Source organism: Rhopalosiphum padi, chromosome 1 (genome assembly GCF_020882245.1).
Source record: "Rhopalosiphum padi isolate XX-2018 chromosome 1, ASM2088224v1, whole genome shotgun sequence".
Taxonomy (NCBI): Eukaryota; Metazoa; Arthropoda; class Insecta; order Hemiptera; family Aphididae; genus Rhopalosiphum; species Rhopalosiphum padi.
In genome coordinates, this window is record NC_083597.1 from 87,845,632 (window position 1) to 87,858,905 (window position 13,274).

The 13,274-nt window shown below is 24.4% G+C and overlaps 1 protein-coding gene across 1 annotated transcript; it reads left to right on the forward strand.

Annotated features, from left to right (window-relative positions):
* Positions 1–8,115: 8,115 nt before the first annotated feature.
* Positions 8,116–12,545, forward strand: LOC132917501 (protein YIPF6). The gene is made up of 8 exons (XM_060978267.1): positions 8,116–8,366; positions 9,364–9,426; positions 10,359–10,478; positions 10,545–10,623; positions 10,701–10,743; positions 10,799–10,927; positions 11,988–12,145; positions 12,216–12,545. The coding sequence occupies exons 1-8, from the start codon at positions 8,361–8,363 to the stop codon at positions 12,329–12,331; spliced, it is 714 nt and encodes a 237-aa protein (XP_060834250.1). The 5' UTR covers positions 8,116–8,360; the 3' UTR covers positions 12,332–12,545.
* The last annotated feature ends 729 nt before the right edge of the window (positions 12,546–13,274 follow it).

Here is a 13,274-nt window from a genome sequence, read left to right on the forward strand (position 1 = left end):
TGGAAGTATAAAACTTCAACTATTTAGGTTTTGTTTTTATTAGTTGTTTTTATTTCTTCCTCTTTTAGTTGACATCATAGTAACAATATCACTGTGAATATTGAGTACACAATTTATCTACTCTTAAGTTCAATTCTTTATGATTCACGATGTGAGAATAATTCCAATATTGAAAAATTAAATTGAGTATGTATTATGTTTATTCGGCATGTCTCCCCATCCGTAAAAACCTAAATAAAACAATATCCTGCTTTAGTTCATTAGTTGCCGTTATAGCAAAATATAGTTAACGTTTTCTTGCAATGTATACTCAAGACGAACAAACAAGACTATTACGGCAACAACATTGATTGGAATTAAAATGATTTAGAGGCTATAATGGAATAAATTTCAAACATTTTGAAGTATTCGACTTCGCTATAAGTATTAAGTATATATGTATATTTATTAACATAATATCATGGATACATATTATAGTAGAACCCCATCACCATTCGCTTCTTTTCATGACTCTACTGTATATTATTGTTTTATTTAACAAACAATAATGAAATCTTTTGAAACAATTTTTTTCTATACGATCAACATGCCTTATAAGACGTGGAATCAGTCAAATTATGTTTTCCTACGTACAAATTGTAGATTACTATTCTGTATTAAAGAATCGTCTTCGTGTTCACCTTGGATTGCATAACGCAAATGCAAAACCCAGCGTTATTGGTTCATAATCAACCCACAAATTTTATACCTATTTATTACTTATTAGTTATTACGAGTATAGTGGCACACCCAAAGGTATACAGTCCGTGTTTCTGGGTCGACCAGCTGGTTGTATCATTGTTTTAAATGTACTAATATATAGATGTGTATGTGTGTAAATATATTTTCCAAAAGATGGTAAAAGGAGGAAAATGTGATATTGCGTAAAACAAATTTCTTGTACAAAAAAAATGTATAACTTATGCTATAGTTATAAATATATAATAGAAACCACAGATATACCTACGTATTTTATGTGCATCAAAATATTGATCAATTTTAGAGACTTTAACGCAGTAGTATCATGTGCGATTTATATGCTAATTTTAATTTGCAATGTTAGAAGAGAAGTCGTGTTAATAAATAAAACATATTTTAAAACGGTTATAATAATTCAATAAGAATTCAACTATTCAAATTATTATATAATTTAATTGTGTAGGAAATACTTAGTGTTGCAAATTACACGTATCTATTTGGTTTATTGTGTATAATAGTACATTCGCTAGGTACACAAGACACGACGTTAAATTAGATTGCTATATATATATACACGCACACACCTAAACAGTAGACGATGACAATGAAAATGTGTACTAGTATTGACGTCACAAACATTTAAACTTATCTCCAATCAATCAACGAAGTACAGGTATAAATGTATAATAGGTATACCATATTTTGATCGTAAAACATTGACCTAATGCACTAAGATTTTCCATAAGTTTTTGTAGGTACTCTATTTTGATTTTTGACATGTCAACGAGGTTTGACAGCGCTAATTGCTATTTGTTTCGCAAGATTTCTGTTTCTGATTTCCATATTTGTATTTTGTAATCGGTCCAAGCATATTTTTTCTGGCCAGAGGACAATAATCACAATATAGTCTCTTTTTTGAACTACTCTATAAAATATAGATAGTCATCGTCTATATATAGTTAACAACTATATGTGTATAATTGTGTATATTTATAAGAATATTGAACGATGTAATTTATTTATAATAAAACATCAGCTATTTATTTTATTTTTTAAATTTATACGATGTAGGTTTTATTTTTGAATTTTTATTATTAATACAAATGATTTTGAAACAGATGATTTCATGAATGATTAAACGTTATAATGTATGACATAAGTATGCAATATTTAAATATGACTTATTAGCTATTTTATATTGTACAAACATTTTCTGTTATTGACATGCATATTATTTATGTAGACAATCGAATAAAAAAAATATATAAATCTAATACACAAAGAGGTATGTGATGTTATCTTTAATATCTATATAGTATTATATTATAGTTAATATGTTTGGACTTTCGTAACAATAAACATTTGACATTTCTAAATAGATGCAATTTTAAATTATTGATTATTTACCAGTGATTTGTTTCATATGTTTTTGTAAAATATTTTATTCAGTTTTTTTTTAATATTCATTTTTTATACATAAATTATTATTTTTTTTGATTTTAAAAGAAATCTATTAAAAATTACAATATTTTTTTTTCAATTGCATTTAGTAAATCTAAGACGAAAACCCAGTTAAGGAGTCATTGCCATGAACTACAAGACGTGAATATGAGATTTTTGTAGTAGCTTTTTATTTTGTATTATATTTTTATAATATTATAATTATTACGCTTATTAAATATTGTATATAAAAGAAAATAATTAAAATACTATTAATTATATAATTTAAACATAATTAAATTCTAGCTAATAGGTATATAATAATACCAGAAATATAAGTGTTCCATAAAATAATATTCTCGAGCATAGTTTCATAACACTTTAAATTCTAGGCGGAGCAATTGATTTTACAAAGAAAAAAAAATGAAAGATTAACGTCAAGGAAATTGAGTTAATTTGATGTATACGATGTGTGTTCTTTGAAACAGTACTGAAAACAATTTTGAATGATATCCGACAATGTAGCAAAAATAGTTGAAACCTTTTCTGAAACAATAACCCGTTGCGTCCTTCCTGTTATATTAGGAGCTTAACCAAAATAATTTTTTGGGCTACTAATACTGAAAATACTAAGTTTATTAACTAAAAGTTTGTAAACCATATAACTGTACTGTACTACTGTAACACTGTACTAGTTAGTGCTATTATTTATCATCATAACATAAATTTACTCTTATAATTTGTATTCCTTCATTACAATAAGAATTAACCAAAGTGGTTTCAAGTTAGTAGTAATATATTTAATACTTATTATAACTCTCATTATTAGATTGTCGAGATCTGAAAAAAGTTGGTAACAATTGTAGAATTATAAATTCGTTTCGCAAAATTACAAAACCGTAGGTATTAAATTATTATTTAGAGAGCATCTATGTTCAAATTATATAAGTAGTATTAAGTACTATATATATATTGATTTCAATTGTATGACCAATTTAAAAAAAACGGGTTTCATTTGATTTGTTTTTCTAACTGTGTTCACGCGATCGAGCATTTGATTGAATTAATTTTTATGACTGAAATAATAAAAATAAATTCTTCAACTAAATAGATTTCATTTTCTACAGTTATTTTATATTTATACTTGTTTTGTAAATTAATTTATTATTTAGATTTAAAAAATACGGAAGAAATTCTTAAAATGAGTTAAACTATTTAATGCAGATTGTAAAATATTGTAATAGTCCAAAAATAGATAAAAGCAATAAATTCCATAAGAATGTATTGACTGTTTCTGTGTAAACATAAAAAACCAAATACAGTGGACAATGCTAAAATGATCAGAATTCAATAGATAATAAGCGTAAAGATTACATGACCTTAGAGTTGTATTTAGGTACTATTGAATAGATACGCATATGCGTAAAATATGTCAATATTACATTATTTATCTATAATTGACAATGAGTTGTCAACTCTTAATGTCTTCATTTACGATTAACATATCCAACCTTAACACTGATAATATATTTTATTGTATTAAATGTTTGGAATTATACTACTAAGGAATAATAAAAAAACATATTACATGAATAAACTTAGAAATATTAAATTTGTTTTTAATTCGATTCCAGTCACGAATATTGATTTTTAAATACCTAAAATTTAATTGATAGTAATAAATACAACTGCAATTTGTATCTTTTTATGTACCTATATAATATAATATATAAAATGAGTCTCAAATTATTAATTTAAATCAACTTATATCGAAAACTTATTTTTGTTTTAAACTATACTATAGTCTTTGTCTATAAGTATGATTATTATAAGATGATAGTATTCTGAACATGAAAGTTCATTAAATGTTTAGTTTATAACTTAACCAGTTTATTTAACTATATTATTATAAAGCTGTTCGGTGCCTCAATGAAATCATTATGCATAATATATATTAGTGAATTTAAAGCTAATGTTTAACTTTAGATAATGTATAATGACCAAAAGATGAATTGGATATGTTTTACATGCTACATTCACCAAACAATTTAAGTCTATTGATTTAATTATAGAATTTGAATTCCTAAAATTGTATTTTTCACATTTTTTTTTTTTTGTAGAAACTAGTAGCGAAAAATGTTAATGTTTCTGAGAAATTAATTTTTCAACAAAACATGAAATATACTCGTATACTGGTTTATCAAAATATTGTATTGCATAAGTTGTTTTATTTTCAAATATTGTATTCAAAAACTGTATTTAAAAATTTTAAGATAAATTGTTTAATTGTATATTTTTTGTATGTTACTGATATTTTTTTGAAAAAATAAATAAATGCTGATTATACGTTTTTGCACGAGATTAAAGTAACCATATGAAATTGTTTAAGTGGCATTGTATTATAAATAAAAACAAAAATAATATACCCATTATTATTAATAATATAATATAATATACTTAAAAAGTTTTAAGTTCCCGTCAATAATATAGGTACTTAAATAATAACAAAGTAATTAACAACGTTATTTATCGTTTAAATAAGTAATTTTGTCCAAATTAAAACTTAAAATGTCTATACTTATATAGACTACTTATATTTTAGATGTTATACATTCAGTTTTTTTTATTTATTTATAAGATTACTTCCAAGGAAGTAACAATATGGTTTCGGTATGAACTACCACGAGAAATCTTGTATTAAATTGCCCATACTAAGATATAAAATAAAATTGTTTAAGTATAAATTTCTAGAATAATTTGTATATATTTGAGATTTTGACGATTTTTAGTTTTAAATCAACATTTATACTCGGCGAAATATTTTAAAATATTTATCCTTAATAGGAAATAATAATATATTATACATTTTGTAAAAAATTCAAGTATCTACATTTATTTGCTCCCAAGTTACATTAAACAAAAACAAAATTGATTCTAAAAAGTATTTGGAATTTTATTTTGCCCTCTTAAAATTACAAACTAGATTCAATTTTCCATCTACACCACCCACGAAAATGTAAATTGAAGTATTTTATCGATTACTTATCGTGTACTATAAAAATAAAATCAATACATTCGTCGCTGAATCTAAAATAACACGTTAGTTATTTCATAGAATTATGCGGCGCATAGTATATGCAAGACTATTACATGAATGTTATTTTGTGTTTAAAATTTTATTTTACGTGTATATTGCATGCTTATTCGGATGCAAAATTAATTATACTTCTGTTGTTTTTTATTAACCATAATTGAAAATTAATATAATTTTGAAATGTTGACGGAAAAATTGATAAAATTTCCCGATGAAACACATTTTTAGATATGAATTCCTATGTGGTAATACGTCGAACCGGGCGTATTTTTTAAGTAACTTTATTTTTACAGTCTTGGATTGGTTGTTTTATTGCCGATTTTAAAGTGAAGTACTTTTTTACTTTGTAAACAGGCACGTATACAAGGGGGGTTTTAGGGTTCAACCCCCCCCCCCCCGAAATATTTTCGATTAACGAGGAAAAAATTGTTTTATTATGTTGCGACACAATTTATATTGCTAAATTTTGTAAAACCCCGACATTTTTTTTTGTGTATACGTGCGACGTGCCTGTTTGTAACCATAATTATCAATCTACCAGAGTCCACCGATAGTAATTTTAATTTTAATTTAGAAATAGAGTATGTTAATTTTACATTTATTTACTATACAATCCGACTTCAACAATTTTTATTTGATTTAAAAATGCAAAATTTTTATTTTTTATGCAATTCAATTTTCTGAGAAATCAGTAAGTAGGTAGAATTTTAGTAGTAAATTAATTTCTAAGAAATAGTAAAGTTTTTAATAATGGGTTATATCGATCAAATAACATAATATTTTTGAAAACTCGTAAAAATACTGATTGCTATAACAAATAAACAAAAATGCCAGAAACACTACTTATTTTTAGAAATTTGATAATATTAAAAACTATATTTAAATTATTATTCGGTAAATAAATAAAATATTTCCAATTCACCTTTTGGTCGTTACTCGTTAGTCATTAATCATTATCTAAAGTAAAAAATTAACTATGAATTCACCAATTTATAAATAATTATAATGACTCCATTATAAGACATTGAGCAATTATATAATAATGTAGAACTGGTTATGTTATTGATAAAAAAATTAATAAACTTTCATGTTTCACAGTACCTATTATAGCTACTATTCTCTTGTCATGAATGACGAAATTATATAAATATTGTGTATTTTAAATCTTGTTTAGTGTTTACTAAGCATAAGAATTTTTATTAAGATGTATAGAAAGTAAAAACCGACAATAGTAGCATTAATTAAGTATAATTAATCAATGATAGAAGATTTAAAGTTCACCTCTTCATTGAGTATTTGAGCAGATCACTAATATAAAATATATAATTTTGTATTTACAATAATCTATGGTGAATGGCTTTCGTCTGAGAAAACAAACAATTCTAAACTATCAATTAGCATTTACCTCTAAGTAATTAATTCAACGGGTGTCTGAAAACGACAAACGGGCTGTCCTCAGTAGATTTGTTTATTAATTGCACAATCTACGGTATTACAAATAGAATTATAAATAATATATAATAAAATACCTATAGAAATATAGTCTGACCGACCGACCGAGACTGTTAAACTGTTTACGGACCGACCTCTGAATCGTTTATCATATAGCCATATAGGTATTAAACGATCTACAAAACAAAAAAAATGGGATGACGTTATACGCGCGTATTGTGTTGTATCCGTCTTATAACGAACGCACCACATACATTGTAAATTTCACGTTAAGTAGAATCCTTTTTACTCTAACTTTCACTCTGTTTTACAATTTATAACGTTAGAATTAATTTATCCATCATATAAAATTCACTTCAATAAAATAACAGATTAAAATACATTCTTCTGAACGTTAAATTGTCCATGTTTAAATGTTTTACGGAGCTAAACAACACAACGTGTATGGGACATGGGTATAACCAGGGCTTGAAACCGACTGGAAATCGATCGTGATATTGAATATCGATTTTGAATACCATTAAAAACCGAAATCAAAATTGGAAAACAATGAATACCGATATTCGAAATTAAAAACGGAATCGCGGGAATCGAAAAACATTAATACCATATAACCGTGTCCGTCCTCTTGACATCGAATTTAACGACTCTATTACTACGACCTATACGGCTATACCCATGATTAACTAAGTTAGTTAATCATGGCTATACCTACCTACTCCATAGGTACTCGACGCGCGACGTCGAGATATACTTCGCACCTACTAAACCATAATATAAGCTACCACTATAAAAGGGACTTTTCCGCTTTTTTTATTTAATTTAATAATAATAGTTTCCATATGTAATTACTTCCTGGATTACTATTTTATGAACATTTTATCAAATCGAAAATACTTTTAAAATTAATAAAATTATAGTTGTCTTATGCGTATATTATTAAAAATAGTAAAAGTGTGTAATTATGTTGTAATAAATAATAATACATGTACCCCGCAGTCCGCGTTCCGAGAAAGCGCAACTCCGCTGTTCGCCTGCTCATTTATAATAATAAATTGTAATAATATAGATATTTTAATAATGCACACAGAATGTCAGAATACAGTAAAGAAATAGAATATAACGATATTATTTTTATAATACCGAGTCAAATACTTAAATGAGTTAAATAGTCATTATAGATTTATACATTCTTCAGGTTATCAGGGTTATTTTTGTATCACGATATTATAACAGTTTTGGTAACCATTGCCTGCCGGCCGCCTGATTCACGTCTTATCAGCACGAATTCCTGCTTATCAGTCACTAATTTAATTATCTGCACGGGTATGTACCACGGTTTCAAAAGTGAGAAGAGTATCTATTGTGTTATCACTTATCATGACACGTCTGGATTTTCAGTTTTTTGCTATTTTGATGTTTCATATTACCTAATATTCAGTATTTAGCCAGAAGTTTTTATTTAATTAATTTGTATAATAAATAATAATGAATTTAAGTGGCCACGTATAAAATGTGTTTTAGCGCAAATTATTGTTATGCTATTTTAAATAATTTGACTAGAATCGAATGAAAACTACTACATTATTTCTACCTAATATTCTTTAGCTATTCCACACGTAAATAAATAACAACAATGGATGTAAGTTTTTTTTAAATCTAATTAGATTAAACTAGACATGCATTTGTTTACTTTTAAGTTCTTCACAATTTAATTATTTATTTATATATATTTATATATACATTTTGAGTAGAGGGGATTTATTTATGAGCATTTTAATAATTATATCATTCATTGGTATTTAATATAAAACGATGATTTACATGTAGTTTAATTAGTTCATAGTTTTTGCCATAATATTTTTTAGTTATTTCTTGTACGGATTTGCTGTACAAATTAAAAGGAGGTTTTTAATTACTAAATAAACAAAATATAATTGGTTATATGTATTTCATATTTTTATATGAGCGTATACAGGGACAGTTTTTATAAAGTAGTCATAATATTATTATAAATTATTTATTATTTGTTTCTAAAGCCTAGTTTTGACATATCTTGTTGAAAATAGTGTCTGTATTATTTTTTTAGAGGTAAATAGTCTAGTTTGAGTTAACTTTTCAAATCATTAATGGAGGTAACAAATTTCAACGTTTTTTATATGGGAAGACGAGTATAATTTAATAGGCATCAAAAAGCCCGATTTCTATTAATTTGCTTGATAAATTAAATAAATCAAGTTAAACTTTTAATAAATTGTTATTATTATCAATGTTACCAAATAAATTCCAAAATTTGGATTATAGTTATTAACATTATTAAAATAGCCTAAATCACTATTATGTTAACTTCATGAAAATCTTAGTATTTTTTCATATGAAACTGAGCTAATATTTATTTATTTTGTGTTGTAATGTGTAATTCATGAAATTTGACATTATTTACATAAACTGGTCACCCATTTTATTATATAATACTATGATACTTCTAAAATCTAAATAAGTACCTAAGTATTTTATTATTATATCTAGATTATTTAATTCATAAATAAGTTGTGTTATTTTTAAATGTTTAATGAACTTTAAATAATAAATTATTATTTAACATTATTTTTAATATAATTAATTTTTTTTTTTTTTAGTTTTTGAATACTAATACCGGACAAAATAACTTTAATAATCCAAATGGTGGTCATACTGCAATTGTAAGTAAATACTATATAAATTATTCAATTTAATATTAATTAATTAATTTTGCTCAATTAAAACATACCAAGTAAAATTTAGTTTTAGGAAGCAACATATTATGTTTTAAAATTAAATTTCTTATTTCCACAAATGAAAATTATTATTTAAAATAATATTAAACTAATAAGTGTATTTACCTACTCTAACTATATAAGTATACTTAATTGCAAAATGTATAATTTTGAAAATGCATGAACGAGGGGGTAAGTCGAGGAGCTGTCCCGTCTACCCCCCACGTATGTACAAATATTTGATATTGTCTATAAATGATGGCGGCGCCGCAGAAGCAATGCGAAAGCAGATCCCGCGGCGTCGTCAGTTATAACGGAAAAAAAAAGTATACATTTTACTTATATTACTATTAGGTTATGTACAACCCACAGTTATCTACTAGAGTAGATGACTGTGGTCCAGCCTCACTAGGAACTCTGCATAATATCATCTATAACAATTATATGGACAAAATATACATGAGGTAAATTGTATAAATAGTATAAAAAATAAAAACGTCATCAAATTTTCTCCAATTCTTTTTATAATGTATTATAATTGTTTACTTAGTATAAATATTGGCTATTAACTACCTATAATGTAAAAATAACATATTATATATTATATAAGCAAGTAGCCAAGTATACGCAGCAAAATAATAATTATTAATTTAGTAATTAATAGTTATCAACATTTTTAATAATTAGCAATTATATAATTTAATTAGCATGTATTGTAAAATTGAATAATGTAATTAAAATCCCTGCTAAAATCACTATTGTTTTTCAATATTAGATGTTTAGTTAATAATACAAGTTTATGACCACAAAATTATTATTATTTTTTACTTGCTTAACTAAGTCTTCCATTAATGTATTATAATTATTTTTAATTTTAGTATATCGATGACCGGCCAATGAATAATGTAGAAGGACGGATGACTGTGTCTGGATCATTAATGCAAAATATTGGTGACCCTGGATTCAATACATTAGATGAACCTATTAAAACTACTATTGTAATTATGTTATTTATTACACATAGTTATTATTTATATAAAATGTTTTGTATTTATTAATTTTAGATGAGAGACTTAAAAGCAGTTGGGATGAAATTTAAACATGTCTTGTATTTAAAAGAAAAAAATACACTTCTCAAAGAATGTAAGTTTTAATTAATGGTTGAAATTGTTTTTAGTTTTATATTTTCCAGTATAAATTATTATATTATATATTTTTAGGGGACTTGTGGGGCCCTTTGATGCTTTGCACATTCATGGCTATGTAAGTTCTTTAATTATTTCTATTATTGAGTTATAACTTTTATTATTTATTTAAGGGTTCTACAAGCGTCCCCAGATTCCATACAAATGGGTGATGGAGGTCCTGAGTTTGCTGAGGTTTTTGTTATTATTTGGATAGGGTCTGTGATTATTACATTAAATTCAAAATTACTCGGGGGCACAATGTAAGTATTCACTTTATATTTATTGTTTTTATTCCTATTTTATAATATTAACTTTTTTTTTTCATATAGATTAAGTTGTATAAAATATTTGTTGAAGCCCAAGGGTTAATATCTGGTTGTAGGCTCCTATCAATTTAAAACAATTCAGTTATATCATTAATTATAAATAGTATTTAAATACTATTTATAATCAATGGTTATATTCTTATCCTTGTTTAAAAATTTTAATAAATTATATTAATATACACAATATAACTTTTTAATTATTAAGAAAATGTATTGTTTCTTTTTTATTAACACATAACATATTGAAACAACGGTTTCAGTTTTAATAGCTTAAATACTAGATTGAATTTAGCTATTATCAAACTTAAAGGTAAAAACATCTATAATAATTTTATAATAATTTAATTTTTAAGTGAGTTATAAGTATAAAAATATTAATATTTATAAGTCTTTGTTATTCGCTTAAAAATTCAAATATTGTAAAAACGAGAAAATACAGATAATGTTCTTATCTTTAAGTTTGATAATAGGTCAATTCATTCTAATATTCATGCTAACCACACTATAGATTGAAACAGCTGAATCTACATTTTAGTATGCTATGCAATTAGACAGTGACAACACATTCGTGCACAATGTTCTCTTCAGCGTTTAGCTGTTAAGAAATAATATCATCATTATCGCCAATTACCAATGATTTGTTAATAATTCAAAATATTATGTATATTTAATCAATAGTATAATTTAATAGTTTGAAATCATTGTTATTATTTAAATATTTTCACAGTATATTACTTATATTAAGTTTTTATATCATAGAATTAATACTTTTTAAAATAATATACTTATTTTTTTATAATACCTACTACTTGCATTATATTACTCTTTTCAATAAATAATATATAAATATATAATTTAAGACAAATAAAAAATAAATAAATAATATTAAGTATTAACACATTTATAATATATAAATTAATATTTTTTTTTGTTTAGATTACCATTTACATATTAAACATTATTTGTGTTACTTAAATGATTGTTTTTTTTCCAGATCATTTTTCCAGAGTGTATGTGTTTTAGGTTACTGTCTATTACCAATTGTTATAGCTTTGATAGTATGCAGATTTATTTTAATATTTGAGCAAACCAATTTCTTATTTTTTATTCGATTTGCCATATCAATTGGTTCATTTTTATGGGCCACATATGGTAAGTAATAAAATATTATTACAATATTATTAACATATGAATTTCTAAATTGTATCTTTTTTTATTTTAGCTTCTGTTGTATTCCTTGGAGATAGTCAACCACAAGGCAAAAAAGCTCTAGCTGTATATCCAATATTTTTATTTTACTTTATCATGTCATGGCTTGTTTTATCACATACAGTATAGCGTTGTTGATCAAAATTACATTTTGAGAGGTTACGTGAGTTTTGTTTATGACTTGTAATTATTTATATTATTTTAAAATATTAACTATTAAGTAATTATTTGGTACTTGATGCCTCAATGTAAAAAAGCATCCTGTCATGTGTATAAAAATACTATATTAATGAAATTTTTTTCTGAATTGTTTCTGTGAAATAAATTTTTCATAATATTATTATTTATTGTATTTTTATAACTTTTTTTTCAAGTACATCAATCTTTATCTTTTTTTCTTATACTTATGTTACTTAATTTCATCGTTAATATTTATATGAATGTTAAAGAATAAGAATAGAAAATGTAATCACAATAAGTTATTTGTTTAACTCAAATAACCGTGTTTATTCACATACCAATAAATACATTATTTTCAACTTAGTACTCAGTACACATGTGATCATAATTCATTGTATATTTGTCACAATTTAAAAAAATATGTTACCATAAAGTTTATAATTAATATTTTGAATTAGAAATTATGTTTTTAGAATATACTTCATAAGTTAAATATAATTTAAAACAAATATGAAAATCTATAAGCATTTTTTTAAAATAGCCTCTCAAAAGTAACCCTTACAATTTGTCTTTCTAGCTTTTATTGTAGGAAGAAAAGTTTAAATGTTAACATTAAACAATGTGTTAAAAAACTAATTAAGTAGGGTTAGATTCTTATATTGTACAATAATTTATATTAGTTATTTTTTTAATAAATTTGATTAGTTGACCACATTGTCAATCAATTGTTATATATTTTTCTATAGCTATAATCATTAATAAACTCAAATTTTCTTGTTTTACGACTAAACATAAATTTGTTGTAATAATCTTTATGTTTGAAAATACTCTTACATAACACTTGTATAATGTCAATATTAATATATATTTGTCAATTATGAATTCATTACAA